We start from the raw sequence: 19,612 nt of genomic DNA, 5'->3' as shown, positions 1-19,612 counted from the left end.
ATAAAAAATTTCGAAGAAAATGATTTTTTCTCCCTAGCGCAAACAATATCCATCCCAGACAGTTCATATATAGTATATAAATGTATTTTTACGGGAAAAATATAGGGAAAAAAAAGCGATCTCGATTAGAGTTGATGATTAACTTTTTATCAAGTTTTTCAAGAAAAAATGACAATTTTAGGGAAAAAAATGTATTTTTCTACCAAAAACGAACAAAATTTTATTTAAAGGAATTTAAATTTATTTATTTTAACGTATTTGTACGTGTAGATTACAAAAAAAATATAGCGAGCATGATTGGAGTTGATTATCATAGCTTTGTCAAGGAAAAACCATGAATTTTTACGATAAATACCTAAAAATAACTATGTACCCCCCCCCTAGCAGCCACATCTTTTGACATAAAGAGCTCAAATTTGGTACACTTACGTATTTTTACGTGAGAATTACAGGAAAAATATAGCGAACTTGATTCAAATCAATTTACCTAGCGTTGTCAAGGAAAAATAAAAAATTTCGAAGAAAATGATTTTTTCTCCCTAGCGCAAACAATATCCAACCCAGACAGTTCATATATAGTATATAAATGTATTTTTACGGGAAAAATATAGGGAAAAAAAAGCGATCTCGATTAGAGTTGATGATTAACTTTTTATCAAGTTTTTCAAGAAAAAATGACAATTTTAGGGAAAAAAATGTATTTTTCTACCAAAAACGAACAAAATTTTATTTAAAGGAATTTAAATTTATTTATTTTAACGTATTTTTACGTGTAGATTACAAAAAAAATATAGCGAGCATGATTGGAGTTGATTATCATAGCTTTGTCAAGGAAAAACCATGAATTTTTACGATAAATACCTAAAAATAACTATGTACCCCCCCCCCTAGCAGCCACATCTTTTGACATAAAGAGCTCAAATTTGGTACACTTACGTATTTTTACGTGAGAATTACAGGAAAAATATAGCGAACTTGATTCAAATCAATTTACCTAGCGTTGTCAAGGAAAAATCAAAAATTTCGAAGAAAATGATTTATTCTCTCTAGCGCACATAATATTCAACCCAAACTGTTCATATTTGCTGTAAACCAGTATTTTTGCGTGAAAAATACAGGGAAAAAATGTAAGCGCAATTGGAGTTGATGATCAATTTTTATCAAATTTTTGAAGAAAACTGATAAATTTAATAAAAAAATGTATTTTTCCGCAAAAAACGAATAAAATCGGACAAGTGCGAGTTACACTCGCACTGAAATCGAGCGTTCCGTACTCGAAGCGAACTTATTTGGTATAAAAATAAATGTTTAAAAAATATGTGTTGTACTCTCTAAATTTAAATCAGCGGAAAGTTCGCTGATTTTCTCAGTGGCTTTAACTTTCACTGAGAATCAGCGACAACCGCTGGAAAATCAGTACATACAAAATTGTAGGTTTGATTCTGCGCAGTAAATTCTATCAAAGCGACGCGACATTTTGTGCATTACGCGTATATGTTTATTTATAAGATAAAAGTTGGGAAAATTAACAGATATCAAATAAAATTGTTAAAATAGTAAGTATATTCACAATAATTTTATGTGTCTTCCTTATTGTAAGTTTCATGTCAATTAGTACTTCAAATTAAATCCAATTTTGGTAATGATTTACTTCTGTTTACATCAGTTTTGTTTATATTTTTGTAAGAAATTTTATAAAATATTAAATAATGATAATTAATTTTATAAATTATTTTTTGTACCATGCATTATTATTCTTATTTGTGAAGTGTATGAATTTAAACTCATGTGAAAAATAATTGACTTATTTAAATTGAAACATAACCTCACTTATTTGCTTTACATGATTTTACACTATTATGTTATATTAATTATTTATAAAATTTAGACTTAAGTTTTCTTTTAAATTTGTAGAATAATAGTTTCAACGTGAAATGGATTCGGAATTTATCAAGAAACTAAAGGAAAATAATGTTCCAGAGGAATGTTTACAAATTTTGAAAGGTTTGTACCTGTAAGTTGAATTTAAAAAAAAATTTAATATTAAATAATTTAATGCAAACTTTTTATCCTGTACAATTTTCTATTTTATAGGAAGGAACAAATTTGCCGAACACAGTTTGTGATGTGAGAAAAGAAGTATCAGCATCAGTCCAACCATATATCCTTTTCGTGAAAGGATTAAAACAAAATTCCTTTTTAGTCCAAGGGGATGGAAGTTCTGTCAATGCCTTCGACCTATTGTTTAAATTTTATTACGTGTTAAATCTTTGTTATCCACCCGGGTTGCAAATTTTTTATAATTTTATTGAAAATTATATTTATGGCCTTAACACAGGAGCTCAAAGTGTTGTTGCATTGTTGCATATCAATTTGTGTAATATTATCGGGGAAGAAAACGAAGTGATTTTTATTTTTTTAATTAATGTATTTGAATAAAAAAATGAATAATCAGAAAACTTTTCTTCTTTCTTTTGTCACAAAAACTACTAGTAATAAATATTTATTTCACTGATGACTTCAGTGAAAACTAATAATTAAACCAGTGATCGTTCACTGATCACTTCAGTGAATAAATTTTTCACTGATTGAAATAGCGAAAATTCGCTGATTTTCAGTGGTATACTTATAGCTATTTCAATCAGTGACTATTCACTGAGAACCAGTGGGATTTCGCTGATTCAAATTTAGAGAGTATGTTAAATAAATTATGTGATACAAAAAGGAACAATTTTGTAAAATTTAAGAAAATTGTTCCACTTCGTATCACTTATATTATTTGAAATACAACACATATTTAAATTTTTTTTTTGTTTTTATACCAAAGGAGGAACAAATTTCTTAAATTTTTTTAAAAAATTGTTCCTTTTTGTATCACATAATTTATTTAACATACAACACATATTTTTTAAACATTTATTTTTATACCAAATAAGTTCGCTTCGAGTACGGAACCCTCGATTTCAGTGCGAGTGTAACTCGCACTTGTCCGATTTTTTTATTATTTATTATTATTATTATTTATTTTTTTTTTTATTATTAATTAATATATGTTTGAAAAAATATTTTGAGGATTAGTATTTTGTAACAATACATTCATACATCAAATATGAACAGTCTGGGTTGAATATTATGTGCGTTAGGGAGATTAAACCATTTTTTTTCGAAATTATTTATTTTTCCTTGACAACGCTATGTAAATCGTACCGAATCATGTTTGGGTACATAGTCATTTTTCGTAAAAAATCACGGTTTTTCCTTGACTTATAACTCCTTGACTTGATAAAAGTTTTGCGAATGTAAAGTCCGTTTTCAAACCTAAAAAATGGCATATCAAATATTGCGGACATATTTTTTTAAATTAGGCGGATTTGGTTGAAACACGTTACTCGAGGGGTTTTTGGGGTCTCTGATTACGAATCTTATATTAGTTTTTCAAAATTCAATATGGTGAGTCCAATATGGCGAACAGGAAAATTAAAAATCAATAGAATTAACTTAAAACTAATTACTCTGAGGTTTTCAGTGTCATATAAATTCAAATTTTGATTCTAGAAATAAAAAACAGTGAATAAAATATAGCAGAAATCAATAATGTAAATATTAAATAAGAAAAATAACTATCAAATTCCACCCCCGGTAAATAGTTTAACAAGTATCTACAACCCCAGAGTGAACCACGTTTCCCGAAAACCCCAAACTAACAAATGTTAAGTAAATTCTATTGATTTTTAATTCTCCAGACCATATTGGATACGCCATTTTGAATTTCGAAAAACATCAGTGTAACGTGACGTTGTAGGGTAAAGGGGGTGTTCAAAGTTTGTGACAAAGTGTGACATGGATATACAAAAAAATGGTGTATAAATAATACATAATTTTGCAGTTTATTTACTTTTACGTTTTAATTTAAAATGAAATGAACTTAAAATTTAATCAAGCAAATTCTGTATGCATTCCAATTTTTTCAAAAAGAAAAAGTAACCAAAAACCGCTGCGAAGTTGAAGAATGAACATTTTGTGCACATAAAATGAACACTTTGCTTCCCCATGGAGATTTCTTGAGATCAATTTATGGTATCTTGTTTAGTATTATATAATAATTTTAAAAAGTTGTTAAGTTGTATTTTTGGGAATTTGCAGAGATAAGTTTTTAACATCAATAACTTCGTAATATATCACAATAAAAGGTTCAACAATAGGTCAATTGATTGGTTTTTAAATATTCTCCAAGTTGTTCATAATACTTTAAAGATACATAAATATTTTTTAATAAATAAGGCAAAAAAGGCAGGGTTTTCACTAATTAATATTGTTCAAAGTACTCTCATTATTTGTCCGCCAGTGACACCAACAATTTAAAAAAAATTATCCCTTTAGCTCTTATAGCACCGCCAGACAAAATTCAACTTTTTTTTCACACACGAAAAAATCAATGATTTTCAGAAACTAGGACCAAAAAAAAGATACCCGTGTCTGGCCGTTTTGATAGATCAGGTCATTTTTTGTTTTTAGGGGTAAAAACAACCCTTAAATGAAAGGTGATAGGAAATCTCGTACAAATTAATAATTTTTTATGAAACCTGGTAACTCAGGGTTTTCAGGGTCGCCGATTACGAATCTGATGTCAGATTTTTAAAATTCAAAATGGCGGATCCAATATGGCGGATCCAATATGGCGGTCGAAATTTATAAAAATTCACCAATTCATTTGAAAGTTGTTACATAGGGGTTTTTGGGGTCGCTGATTACGAATATGATGTCAGATTTTCAAAATTCAAAATGTCGGATTCAATATGGCGGTCGAAATTTATAAATATTAATTATTTTTTATAAAACTTGGTATCTAGGGATTTTTAAGGTCGCTGAGTACGCATCTGAAGGTAGATTTTTAAAATTCAAAATAGATCTAATAATGTAGAAGATTAGAAAAAAATATATAAAAAATAAAAATTTCCACATATGTGTTTTTTGTATATTGGACACTTTTTTAATGAGAAAACAGGCTTTTGTAGTAAGTAAGAATATTTTTATAAGATAACAGTAATAAGCTTAAGTAAGATGAATTTAAAGATGTGAAGTGATTGTTTAAAACTGCTGATGAGCAAATTAAAAAAGTCTACAATTGTCATTTGTTTTATGTACTATTTTCCGTAACTATGCAACTGAAAACGAACATATAAACAACTGTCATTTGTTTTAACTTTGTCCAATATACAAAAAACACATATGTGGAAATTTTTATTTTTTAAATATTGTTTTCTAATCTTCCACATTATTAGATCTATTTTGAATTTTAAAAATCTGACTTCAGATTCGTACTCAGCAACCTTAAAAACCCCTAGATACCAAGTTTTATAAAAAATAATTATTATTTATAAATTTCGACCGCCATATTGGATCCGCCATTTTGAATTTTGAAAATCTGACATCAGATTCGTAATCAGCGACCCGGAAAACCCCGAGATACCAGGTTTCATAAAAAATTATTAATTTGTATGTACAAGATTTCCTATCACCTTTGATTTAAGGGTTGTTTTTACCCCTAAAAGCAAAAAATGACCTGATCTAACAAAACGGCCAGACACGGGTATCTTTTTTTTGGTCCTAGTTTCTGAAAATCATTGATTTTTTCGTGTGTGAAAAATCGTGTCGGACGGTGTAGCATACGAGATATTTAAGAAAATGTACTGTATATACACGTAACGACATTTTTTAAAAATGTGATTTTTGGATTCCTGAGGTCGAAAAACATAAAGATACATCAAAAAATCAAGTTCATAAAATTTCGGCATTACAATGCTTCCTCCATGAGGAATCTCAAGTTTTTAAAAGCTCCAAAGAAAGTTACCAAGCTACTAAAACTTTCAAAATTTCTCAATTTGATTATTTTTGAACCAGGGATGTGTCTGAAAACAGAACTTTGATTCCATGCTGCCGGCATGAAACGAAATTCATGAAGCATTTAGTTTCGTGTCTGGGCATGAAACAAAAGTCGGTGGGACTTTCATTCACTTTCAAGACCAGAAACGAAAGTTGATGGGACTTTTCTTCCCTTCCAAGACCCAAAACGAAAGTAGGTGTTTTGGTAAAAAGTGTTTTGTTTCGAGCATCACAGTATCCTTCCCCCCATGCATTTTGTGCCGCAGAACATGAATTTGAAGTCCTTTTTGCTCCTGGGGGTCTGAATTTCTTCCTAACCTTAAAAAACGTGTCAAGTTTTTGATTGTATAAATTTTTTTAAAAAAATTTATGAATTTATATGAAACTTGGTATCCAGGAGTTTTTCAGGTCGCTGATTAAGTATCTGAAGTCAGATTGTTGAAATTCAAAATGCCTGATCCAATGTGGCGGTCAAATTTTCAAAAAATAGGGGAATTTTTTTAATTTTCTTATTTTCTTGTTACACAGGGGTTTATAAGTTCGCTGATAGCGAATTAGGTGTTAGTTTTAAGAAATTCAAAATTGCCGATCCAATATGCCAGACAATTTTCTGAAAATTCATCAAATTCGCTTGAAACTCGTTACTTGGGTAACGATCTAATATGGAAGTTACATATTTCGAAAATTGGTATTTTTTAAACAAAGTTTCTTAAAGATCAACCATTTTTAATGTTGAAAACCCGCATTGAGCTTCGTAACACAGCCTTCAATAAAGTGTGGGGGTTTTGGAGATTAGAGTACCGTACCTCCCTGTATCCATGATAAATAGATTTTAAGGGGGGAACACCAGTTGTAACTTTCGAAAAATCGATTTTTTTTTTGTGAATTTTCTTAAAGTATACATATTTAGAAATGTGTCTGTAAATTTCAAAGTTGATCCGGTGAAAAATAAATGAGATATAAAGAACACTGCAGCGGTGCGTCCCGTGGCTTCATACAAGGTGGCCAGCCATACCTGACCCTAACGACAGATGGCAGCAAATTGGCATTTTAGAATCGGCAACCACTGCGGAAGAGTTATTATATGGTCCAGGAATCGATGACTCTTTGTAACTTGGAAACAAAATTTCTTCTGAACAAAAAAAAGTAAGTTGAAACTTTGAATGCGTTTTTCTCAAAAAGACATTTTCCAAGTCGGTGACCACGATTACTCGAATACCATTAAACCGATTTATTTAAAATTTAGTGTTCTTCATTTACACATATAAGTCTAGTTCGTGATCGAAGGATTTTTTTTTATGCAAAACTTTTTTTTATATAGCTGAAAATCGACCGTATTTTTTTAACGAAAATCATACTTTTGACTTTGACAGGTCGCCATTTTGTCAAATTTTTTTTTTTTTTAAATCCTTCGATCACGAACTAGATAATCTTATAATAAATGTAAATCAATTTCATTTTTGTATTTCAGACGAAGTATACTTGCAGAATGCTGGTCACCGCAATTCGCCTTTTTTCTTAAGGCGCCACTTCAATGGCTCATATCTCCAAAAGTTTTTGTTAAAAAAATTTTTTTTTTCTTTTAAATTACAGCTTTTTACATGTACTTTTAACTAATAAATAGTATTCTTTAAAAAGATTCATTGTTCTTTTGGAAAATATTCTTGTAAAAAGCATTATTTGTTGACTTACAACTGGTGTTCCCCCCTTAATGAAACATGGTATAAGGTTTTTAGGGTCACTGGTTTCAAATCTAAAGTCAGTTATTAAAAGTTCAAAATGGTGGCATATCAAATTCGAAAAGTTAATAGATTTCAAGAAAACTTCCAGAGACAAAATTGGAATCCTCTTTAGCTCCACCTAGAACCTGAATAAGCCTCCTTTCTGATTTTTTAGATTCCTGTGTATCTTTCTTTACCTAATGTTTAGTAAAATATTAGTATTTGATTTAGTAGTTTTAATTTATTTTACTAAAATTTTAGAAAAAAATGATTAAAAATTAGTGGAAATTCTTAATAATTTAAATTAATAGCTCACCTTTTACTAATTCAGATTTAGAGAGTGTGGAACAACAATGTAAGGTGGTTTTTACAAAATAATTATTGATTTAGATGCTTTTCTAAGCAAAATCCCGATTTTTCTTATTCTTATTAAGAAATTCGACTTTTGTTCGATAGTCAACAGAATATTTCAATACTTTTTCATACGATTTTAATGTAATGTATTTTTTTAAAAAAGTATAAGAATATATAACAGTTTACTATTAATTTTTACGTTCAAGGCAATCAAAAAATGCTTTATTTGACCAGTTAAAAGTTTATGAATATATTTTTAAATTATTAATGTATTTATTTATTTCTCAAGAAAAACTAACTATTCGTCATTGTAGCACTTTTTGACGTATTAATATTTGTTCCTTTTATGCATTATATCATATATATATATTTTTTATTTTCAGATTTAAGGACAAGTAAAGCATGGAGCGAAAATTGGAAAGTGAGACTTCGCACGCGGGTTGTTCTAGGAGTCGTACATTTTCAAGTGTAGATAGTGACAGTGAGGGAGAGAATGGAGGTATGTCTGTAAAAGAATGTATGCATTTAAATAGCGCTAAACGACCTCGTGTATCAGAAGATACTTATAGATCTGAAAGCGTAGATAGATCTGATTCTGTGGACAGATCTGATAGCGTAGACAGATCTGATGGGACATATAGAGCGGAAAGTGTAGACAGATCGGATAGTATAGATAGACCAGAAAGCGTAGAATTAGAAGACCACGGACTCATGACTAGTAGCGATGAAGAAGAAGTACAAGACGAAATTGCAGAAAGTAGCGAAGAGAGTACATCCGATAGTGAAAATGAAGTAGATGAACTGACAGATCGACTAATGTTTCAAGGGTTTGCAGGTATGAATGGAATGCGAGCGCCATTAGAAGATAATGGAGAATTGAAAGCAATCGATCATTTATTAATTGAATTAACATTCGCCGTAAAATACAACAAGACTTACGAACAGCTTATACAGCGTTTGCAATTACTAAAAAAGACATATACTCGTATAAATTTGCCTATAACAAAGAAAGAAATTATGGAGGACACTAGGAAGGGACGACGCAAACTTAGTTTATCGGTTATACTGTGAAGAATGCAATCAACTTATCGGAAATGGTAAAAAAGTAGAAAGAGATTAAAACTTGCGAAATCATCCAAAGCTACAACTTACCTTTTTCTCTTACAATGGAGTTATCACCCCATGCGAGGAAGAGAAATATTTTTATGGCTGGAATATGGGTTGGAAAGAAAACACCCAATATGGGAAAAATAATAGAGTCCATTGTTGTAGATTTAAATGAGCTGCATGATATTGGAATTTCTTGGAGACCAACACCAGAAAGAGAGGTAATCAGCAAAATTTGCTGTTGTTACTCTATCTGCAGACTCAGTTGCTCGACCAGTTGTCGTATGAATGAAACAATATAACGGGGAATACGGTTGTACATTCTGTTTCGCGAAAGGGAAAAGCGTTCAACACCGATGGATTTTTAATGCCGAGCCAATAGTTTTGCGTACAATGGAAAAAATGGATCATGATTTACAAATGGTAATGAGGACTGGGGTAGAATCTAGAGGTGTCGTTGGTTGTTCGCGGTTGTTAAGTCTTAGAAGGTTCGACCTTATAAAGGGTCAAGTCGTTGATATTGCACACAAAGATTATTTAGGAAACGCTAAAAGATTCAATGAAAAACACATAACAGATGTAGGACAAGCTTGGTACATAGGGCATGGCGAAAATAGGAATGCTATTAATGCTATTTTGAAAAAAATTAAGACATCCTCAAGAATTGCAAGGAAGCCGCTTAGACTACAGACATCGAAATCGTGGAAAGCATCCGAGTGGCGTAATTATCTTTTATATTATATGCTTCCTTGTCTTGATGGTGTCTTACCTGGACCGTATTTCAGCCATCAAGCTAAGTATCGTGAAGCAATATTCATTTTGAATAATGCATCTATTACGAATGAGGACTTGGCTAAAGCGAAAACTAACTAAGAAGAAATTGTGAACGAAACTGAAGAGCACTACGGCGAGGTAAGCATGCGGTATAATGTTCACGTAAATAATCATTCCGGTACGTCAACAGAAGATTGGGGTCCTGCCTGGGTGTTTTCAACTTTACCGTTCGAATCGATGAATAGACCGATTGCGGAATCGGCCACAAGTCCAAACCACAGAGCTGAACAAATTGTGACTTGCTTCTTCATGAAAAAGTCTATCTTGCGTACCGCTGAAGAAGAAAACATTTGTCCGGCAACACGGAATATAATAGAAGATCTTTTAGAAAAAAAACTGTACATGCACCTGATGACATGACAGAAGGGCATTATTTTATTGGCGAAGGAAGACGACGAATGCGACCTGCAAACCCCGAAGAAATTCAAGTTTTAGCTAATGATACTGTAGAAATGGAGGAAAATAATGCGTTCGGCGTAAATATTGTGATCATATAGTTTACTGTCGCGACAAAAAATTTATGGTCATAAAGAATATAATATCATTTCAGCATGAATATGAAACAATTGCTGGTTTTATAGGTGAAGAATTTCAAGACTTAGGGGGGCGTATAATACAGAACACATGCGATTTGTACTTCCAACAATAAACAAACGTTTTGTGTCATTTCACGATGTTTTAGCGCCAGGGATAATAATAGAAGCGAAAAAAGGAATTGTTGATATCCACCTAAGCAATTGTTGGGAAACTGACTAAATATATATGTATGTGCCTTAGGGGTGTTTTTTTAATTTGAAATTGAAGAACCCTTAGAACAGTTCCTTTTCCTTTTAAATTTTAAAAATTAAGAGTATGCAAAAAGATTTTATTTTTATTATATATTAATTCTTTAACATCTAAATTATTAACATTTTTAACAGTAAATCTTATTAAACATATATTTTATATGTATTTAAATCTTCCACTTATAATCATTTTCATTTATTATATTTTAAAAGCAACTTTTTTGTGCATTAAATCTGAGATAATATATTAATAAATATAATGTTATTTAAATAGTAGTTTAAATATTTTTTTCTTTTATTAAAAAGTGTCATTCGCTATTTTCATACCATTTTGTAAATTAATATCATAAACTCTTATCAAAGTGTTTTTTAATTTTAATCTTATGTACTATAAATGTTAACCCAAATCTTTTATTTGAAATGAATTTTATAACTAAATCTTTAATAAATTCCGATAAAATGTCATTTAAAGTTTAAAAAATGCCCCGGTTGTCGGTAACTGCACACGTTATTTGAGTATGAATTATTTAATTCGTCACCAGAATGATCGTTGCGAATTGGATCAGTTTAAATAAAATTTTTTTGAGTAATGTGCAAGAGGAGTCTACTACACTTAAAATTTTCCAAAAACAGATTTTTTCGAATTTTTTTTTAGAACTCGAGCATGCTAATCCGCTAACTTTAAATGCGTTTTTCTGGAAACAGTGTTTTTTAACGCCTTGTTGATGAAATATCTGAAACTACTGAACCGATTCTTACCAAATTTTTACCACATATTCTTTATAACTACAGTTATAGTGCATATCAATAATTTTTTAAATTTTGGGTTTCTGACTTAGTTTCAACAATTTTAATTTTTTTTCAACTGTTGAGTTTCATATTGAACTTAATATCGTATTTAAATGTACGCGGTTTATATTATTTGAGAATACTTATATGTAGCGACGATTATGAATTCGCCTAAATTTCTCCCCCCAAATTTTATATCATCGGTGGGGATTAAGAAGAAACGCGCGAACTGACCAGATTTAGGACGACAGTCGAACAGTATAGACACGACAAATTTACAAGTAAACTCTAAAATAAACTCCAAATTATAAGTATAAAAAAAGTGTTTTATTTTAACACGTGAGTGAAAAATACTCAACAAAACCTTTTATCAAATTTAACATGGTCCTTCGAGCCGGATTTTCTTATTCGTCCGGAAAATTGAATTAATGGAAAATTAATTGCCATGCGGTGACACCATTTGCCAAAAATATTTCAAAGTCTCACTGTAGTGGAACATTTGAGTTTTTTCTCAAACATCAAAAGTAAAATTAGTTCTCAACATTCGTCGTTGTCAATCGATTGTCTACAAGCTCAATTTTTGGATTTTTTGGAGTCTCGAAGCTGGAAGTAGACATTTTTCCCAACTCGACCATTATTAATCAAAAGGAACGCTACTTCGTTCTATCGAGTGAATGTACTACTAGAAGCCGAGGAATTACGAGTCAACGAAGCCAGTCATCTACTGGGACGTTCATCAGGATCCTGTTCGTACTTCATCTCCACTACGAGATATCATCAGGCCAGTTTTGTACTGGAATCTGCAGAAGTCCGGAACCTGAGTCAATTTCGTTTCACGCTGCTTCTCTAATCCAGGAATCTACGAGAGGTCTCGAATCCAGAACTTGAGTTGCTGCCTCTATCTCATATTCAATTGACTTTGGGAGCTGCCTCCTGGAGTGGGGATCTTCGCATCTATCATCCACCAGGTGAAAGCGCTTCCTTTTATTTTATATTTTATTACCTATCCTTTATATCCTCATAAAAATTTCTACACGTCTTTACTTGATATTCGTCTAATTTATTGTTCATTAAAATAAAAATTTTTTAAATTTCTTAATAAATTTTTTACAATGGGAAACGACTCTAACGAATCAAACATGTCGGGTGATTCTGAGACCGTGAGTTTAGAAGTATTGAAACAAAAAAGAAAAATTGCAAAGTCTACATTAACGCGTTTTGAAACTTTCGTAGCTAAATTTAAAAGTGGCGATAATCTTGAAAATTTGAAGGCGCGAACTAGTAAAATTAATCAAATTTTGGATGAGTTTATGGGGATTCAAAATAAAATTATTGAATTAGAAGGTGAAAATGATAAATTAATTGAAGGCATAACAACTTTCGAGACTTCCTTCTTTGCTGTTGTCGGTGCTGCTAATACAATAATAAACAGAGCCGATAAATTGACTCAGAGTTTTTCACAATCACAAACAAATAGTGTTTTGAGTAATCAATCACCTTCTGAAATAAATACAATTACTGGTCACGTTAAGTTGCCTACGATAAATATTCCGACTTTTTCGGGAGCATACGAATTATGGTTAAATTTTCGCGATACGTACAGTTCGTTGATTCACGAGAATTTTTCTCTCTCTAACGTACAGAAATTTCACTATCTCCGATCCTCTTTGGCGGACGAAGCCGCTGAGCAGATACAAACTCTGGAAACAACCGATGCGAATTACGATATCGCATGGTCAATGCTTAAAGAACGTTACGAAAATAATAATTTAATTATAAACAGCCATATCGACGCGATTTTCGATATTCCAAGTTTAACGGAAGAATCATATGACGGTATTCGTCAAATTCATTCGGGCATAGAAAAAAATATTCGTTCTCTGGGGGTGCTCGGCGTGCCTGTGGACGGGTGGGACATGATTCTTATCAATATAATTATGTCGAAATTAGACCCGGTTACTCTGCGCGATTGGAAGGGAGTAAAAATTCATGGCAAAATTCCTACAATTAAAGAGATGTTAAAATTCTTATCGGAGCGCTGTCAGATGCTTCAGGGTTTGAAATCGGACAAGGTCAAGGCTAACCAAGCGAAGCCTGCCTCACAAACGTCGCGTATGCGTCATACTTCTAAAACCTTGTTGACAACGGATTCTGGTTATTGTAACTATTGTAAAGGTTCTCATTTAATAAGCGCGTGTAATTCCTTTTTGAAACTTCCAATAAGGTCTCGGATAGATGAGGCGCGGAAAAAACATCTTTGTTTAAACTGTTTAAAAAAGAGACATAGCACAAATGATTGTCGAAATCCGTTGTCGTGTGAAAAATGTTCTGGACGCCACAATACAGTTCTACACTTAGAACAAAGGGAAAAGTTAGAATCGTCGAATTTAAGGAAATTGGAATCTGAAGTTACCGCCTTATCGTCTCTCACAGCCTGTAGTACAACTTCGAAAAGAAAACAAATACTCTTGGCAACAGCGTTGATAATTATTAAAGATAGAGACGGAAATCCTCACGAGTGTCGTGCTCTTTTGGATTCTGCCTCTCAATCAAATTTTGTAACGGAAGATTTGTGCAGAAGGCTTAAATTGAATACGAAACCAATACAGATAAATATTTCGGGAATCGGTCAGGGGGAATCTCGTATAACTAGGCATATCAATTTTGTGGTCAATTCAAGGTTGAATTCCTTTAAGGCCAAATTATCTTGTCTCGTTTTGCCTCATATAACGGCCAATGTGCCAAATGTATCTTTTGATATCGACGATCTAAATATTCCCGATGATCTTCAATTGGCAGATCCAGAATTTTTTGAATCTGGTCCTGTTGACCTTTTGATTGGCGCGTCCATTTTTTGGGATTTATTGTGTCAGGGACAAATTCGTCTGGGGTCAGATTTACCAACATTGCAAAAGACGCAATTTGGTTGGATCGTTTCAGGATCATTATCTCATTTTAAAGAAATAAACAAAACGCTTTGTCATCTTGTAAAGGTAAATGATCTTGATGATCAAATGCGTAGGTTTTGGGAAATAGAGGAGCAATATCTTGTTTCGAATTCCGATAAATTAAAAAATAATTCCCTTGAAGATTTCTTCAAAGACACGACGCAGGTCACTCCCGATGGTCGTTTCATTGTTACTTTGCCACATAAAGATCAGGAAATAGATTTAGGGGATTCCAAGGAGATCGCCATAAAGAGGTTTTTATCCCTAGAAAGAAAATTAATAAAACAAAAAGACTTAAAATTACAGTATGATCAATTTATAAAAGAATATATTGATTTAGGTCATATGACCAAACTTGAAAATATTGACCCGAAGGATGTCAGTTATTACATTCCCCACCACCCTGTATTTAAACTATCATCGCTCACAACAAAGCTCCGTGTAGTTTTCGACGGTTCAGCGAAAACTACAAACGGGAAATCTTTGAACGATGTTCTGTTACCAGGTCCAGCAATGCAAAATGATTTATTCGAGATTTTATTACGTTTTAGGAAACACCTGTTTGTGATCACGGCGGACATTGCTAAAATGTACCGCCAAGTTTTAATTAATAATTCTCAGAGACCATTGCAGCGCATAATTTGGCGTTTCAATCCTCAGTTGCCGCTTGACGTGTATGAGCTTAACACACTCACGTACGGTACCGCGCCAGCTGCTTATCTTTCAATTCGGTGTTTGTTTGAAATAGCCTTGAGTGTCAAGGACACCCTTCCTTCTATAAGCAAAATAATTTTCGAGGATTTTTTCGTCGATGATTTGTTAACTGGGAAAGATTCCGTCAATGAGTTAAAATACATTTACACGGAAATCTCACGTATTTTAAGGGCGCGGGGGTTTGAATTGCGGAAATGGTCATCGAATAGCAGGGAATTCTTGGAATGCATTCAGGCCTGTGATGAGCAAGATGTAAATTTTACTGTTGGTATGAATGAGGATTTTAAGACTTTAGGTCTCTTATGGAACCCGGGAAAGGATGTCTTGTTTTTTACAGTGAATTTGACAATCAAAGGTCATATGATAACAAAACGACAAATTTTATCGTGTATCGCTCAGATCTTCGACCCTTTGGGATTTCTTACTCCTTTTGCTACAGTAGTCAAGATCATTTTACAAAAATTATGGCAGCTCAAATTATCATGGGACGAATCGATTCCTCTAGATTTGCGAACTAGGTGGTTATCTTTGCGAGAAAATATATCGGCTCTTGACGACATTAAAATACCGAGACACGTTTTATGTGTAAATCCAATTAATGTACAATTGCATGCATTTTCCGACGCATCTGAAGTTGCCTATGGCGCGTGCGTGTACATTAGAAGCTATGACAAATTTAAGAATTGTACGGTGCGCTTCTTGACTTCCAAGTCACGAGTGGCTCCATTAAAAAAGATTTAAATACCTAGACTCGAGCTTTGCGGGTCTCTTGTTCTAAGTCAATTAGTAAAAAAAGTACGCGAGTCTTTGCAAATGTCCTTTGACGAGTTTTATTTTTGGACAGATAGTACCATTGTATTATCATGGATCCAATCTTGTCCGAGTAGGTGGAAGACGTTTGTCGCTAACAGGGTGAGCGAGATTCACGAAAATGTAGGAAAGTCTTACTGGCACCACATCGATGGTGTCGAGAATCCCGCCGATATTTTGTCGAGGGGTTTAGATCCGAAATCGCTTAGAGACAGTCAGCTTTGGTGGAATGGTTCAGTTTGGCTAGAACGACCGGTTTCTGAGTGGCCGATTCACACTGCGATTGAAGTCGAGAATGATATTTGCATTCCTGAGGAAAAGATTGTATCGTTGGTCGCTGTCGATGAGCAGAACACGGAATTTTTGTCTGCATACTCGAATTTTTCAAAGTTACGTCGGATAATCGGATATTGTTTAAGATTTGTACATAATTTGAAACATAAAGGTCAAGACAGAAATAGTGGAATATTAACTACAAACGAGCTGCGTAATGCTACAATAGCAATTTGTAAATTCGCGCAAAGGGAAAAATTCACGCGAGAAATCGATGCGCTTAATAAGGGTAAAAACGTGTCAAACAAAAGTAAAATACTTCCTCTTAGTCCATTTTTGGACGATGGTCTATTAAGAGTGGGAGGGAGGATAAAAAATTCTAATTTCGATTACGCGAAAAAACACCCTATTTTGCTGCCTAAAAGTCGAATAACAAAATTAATAATTGAAAATGAACACAAAAGATTGTGTCACGCCGGTACACAGGCCGTCCTGGCATCACTCAGGGAAATGTATTGGCCGATTTCAGGTCGTGGTCAAGTTCGAGAAGTTGTAAGAAAGTGCGTTAAATGCTATCGTGCAAAACCAAGATCTGCTGTTGCCTATATGGGGGATCTTCCAGAGTCGCGCTTGCTTCAAACCCGACCGTTCTTGCGAACCGGAGTTGACTACGCGGGTCCGTTCGCCATAAAGGATCGAAAGACACGCGGAGCAAAAATAACGAAGGCCTATGTGTGCCTATTCGTATGCTTTTCGACAAAGGCAATTCACCTGGAATTGGTGGGTGACTTAACGAGCGATAACTTTTTATCGGCATTAAGGCGCTTTGTTTCGCGAAGGGGTAAACCATCCGATGATTACTCGGATAACGGTACTAACTTTGTGGGAGCAAGGAGGGAACTCGCTGAGTTGACCGATTTTTTGTTAAAAAATGAATCCACCATAATCGAATCCGCTGTTGATTTAAGTGTTCAGTGGCACTTTATTCCTCCAAGATCGCCACATTTTGGCGGTCTGTGGGAAGCAGGTGTGAAAACAGTAAAGGGACATTTAAAAAGAATATTAACTGATGCCTCACTTGTATACGAGGATTTTTATTCGGTCTTGGTTCAAGTAGAGGCGTGTGTAAATTCACGACCTCTAAGCCCCTTATCAGACGATCCAAACGACCTACTTCCATTGACTCCCGCGCACTTCCTGTTGGGTGAAACCTTGTTAGCCGTACCTGATCCAGATCTATCTCACATTTCAGAGAACAGGCTTTCGAAATTTCAAAGAATGCAGATGATGGTGCAGCATTTTTGGAAACGATGGTCAGCTGAATATATCGCAGAGCTTCAGGTTCGAGCTAAATGGAGAACGAGGAATGAACCATCAATTCGAGTTGGAACTTTGGTTATTATCAAAGAGGATAATTTGCCCCCAGTACAATGGAAAATGGGGCGAATCATTGAAGTTCAACTGGGAGCTGATGGGATCGCAAGGGTAGCAAAGGTTCATACGTCATTGGGCACGTATAAGCGTGCAATAACTAAACTTTGCCCTCTTCCATTCGAAGAGAATTCTTAGTCTGGTCAATTTAGCGAAATGTTTTGTTTTTTTTTGTGTTACGAGATTTTGTCTTTGTTTCATTTTTGAAATTCAGTTGCGGTGTATATATAAAAAAAACGACGTGCAATTTTGCTTAGAGTTTTATACTATTTTTTTTTTTTTGATGAATTTTTTGTATTTTTTACCTTTAACATTGATAACCAGGGTATATCAAGGCCGCCGGTATGTTGAGTTTCATATTGAACTTAATATCGTATTTAAATGTACGCGGTTTATATTATTTGAGAATACTTATATGTAGCGACGATTATGAATTCGCCTAAATTTCTCCCCCCAAATTTTATATCATCGGTGGGGATTAAGAAGAAACGCGCGAACTGACCAGATTTAGGACGACAGTCGAACAGTATAGACACGACAAATTTACAAGTAAACTCTAAAATAAACTCCAAATTATAAGTATAAAAAAAGTGTTTTATTTTAACACGTGAGTGAAAAATACTCAACAAAACCTTTTATCAAATTTAACATCAACAATTTTATTTTATCTCTTCTTTTTTATTTTTTTCACATACCATTTCTATATGTAAAAAATGAAAAAATTATTAAAAATATTTTTTTATATTCTTCTAGAATGTGTCTATTAAATGTAACACCTAATGTATCAATATTTTTAATTTAAACCTGTCGAAAAAATTCAGAAAATAGACTTTTTCTAGCGCATTGAAATGTAGTAGACCCTTAATTATTATATACCGAGCGTATACATTTTTTAGTATCAATGAAAGGACACAATAAAAAGAAAACTTATCTTGATGGTTGAAGTTTACTTTGAAAACAAAGTCTAAAGTAACTTAAATATAATTATTATCAATTTTAAACTTATAAGCTATGTAATATTAACATTTTCTGGTAAGTCGCGTTTTATGGTTTAATGTAATACTTTGTTTTCAAGTAAAAATACGGTTCTTTTTTCTCATTTAAATGTAAAGAAATAAATTAAAATTTTTGATAGAGAAATCACCCAAAATTACTCTATAAGGCGCATATTCCCCTTTTATTAAAATATTGCTCAATTTTCGTAGAACCAAAATTCATTAAACAGATTTGTCATTTAACCGACATGACATGAGGCAGACTTGTACTTCTTCTTAAAAATATGACGGTAGGATGACAAAATGGGTCAAGCGCCAATTTTTCGAAATTGAAGTTTTTTCATTAAAAAATCATGTAAATTCATTTACACATTTCTGTAAAAAGATTTTTCTTTTTAATTAGGTTTTTAAATCAGTTTTCAATGAATAATATTACAATAATAAAATAGCCTCAAAAATTGATTACATTTCTGTTGAAAAACAAAAGAAAGTCAACAATATTATGAATAATTTTATAAGGTTAAAAACATTGCTTTTAACAAAATGAAAATATTAAAATAAAGAATCAAAATAATAATAATATTAAACATAAATTATTGATTTTATTTTATATAATTTTAATAGCATTTTGTTATTTATTTTTAACTATTTTTATAATTACAATAATTGTTAATAATTGAATTTAAAAATCAGATATTGCTTGATTGCGAAGAAAACACTTAATTCATAGTCTTTTTTAGAAATCTAACAACTTTTCTTAAGCAAATTTTTTTTCATTCAATTCGTCAATCCAATAGAAAAACCTAATTTTAAAGTTTTTCTTTAAATTCTATATTTTTTCACAATTAATGTTCAAAGAAAATATGTGCAGTCGATTTAACCTTAAAGCACGACACATTTTTTTTCTTGTTAATATGTAGGTTTATTGGAGCAAATTGTTTATTTATTAAGACATAATACTACCTCGA

At 32.5% G+C, this 19,612-nt stretch overlaps 1 protein-coding gene and 1 long non-coding RNA gene across 2 annotated transcripts; both read left to right on the top strand.

The window, feature by feature from the left end:
* The first annotated feature begins 6,888 nt into the window (after positions 1–6,888).
* Positions 6,889–7,522, top strand: LOC127287882 (uncharacterized). Its single transcript, XR_007843956.1, has 2 exons — positions 6,889–7,029; positions 7,355–7,522. It is a non-coding gene; the product is annotated as an uncharacterized LOC127287882 (long non-coding RNA).
* A 2,733-nt stretch (positions 7,523–10,255) lies between these two features.
* LOC127287913 (uncharacterized) lies at positions 10,256–17,787 on the top strand. Its single transcript, XM_051315065.1, has 5 exons — positions 10,256–10,375; positions 12,160–12,263; positions 12,329–12,441; positions 12,842–15,782; positions 16,047–17,787. Exons 1-5 carry the CDS (start codon positions 10,256–10,258, stop codon positions 17,785–17,787), a joined length of 5,019 nt encoding a protein of 1,672 aa, XP_051171022.1.
* Positions 17,788–19,612: the final 1,825 nt, after the last annotated feature.

This window comes from Leptopilina boulardi, unplaced genomic scaffold, assembly GCF_019393585.1.
Source record: "Leptopilina boulardi isolate dan_hultmark-lab unplaced genomic scaffold, ZJU_Lbou_2.1 LbouV2_377, whole genome shotgun sequence".
Taxonomy (NCBI): Eukaryota; Metazoa; Arthropoda; class Insecta; order Hymenoptera; family Figitidae; genus Leptopilina; species Leptopilina boulardi.
The sequence above is the reverse complement of the archived record's forward strand: the minus strand, read 5'-3'. Positions and strand labels throughout refer to the sequence as shown.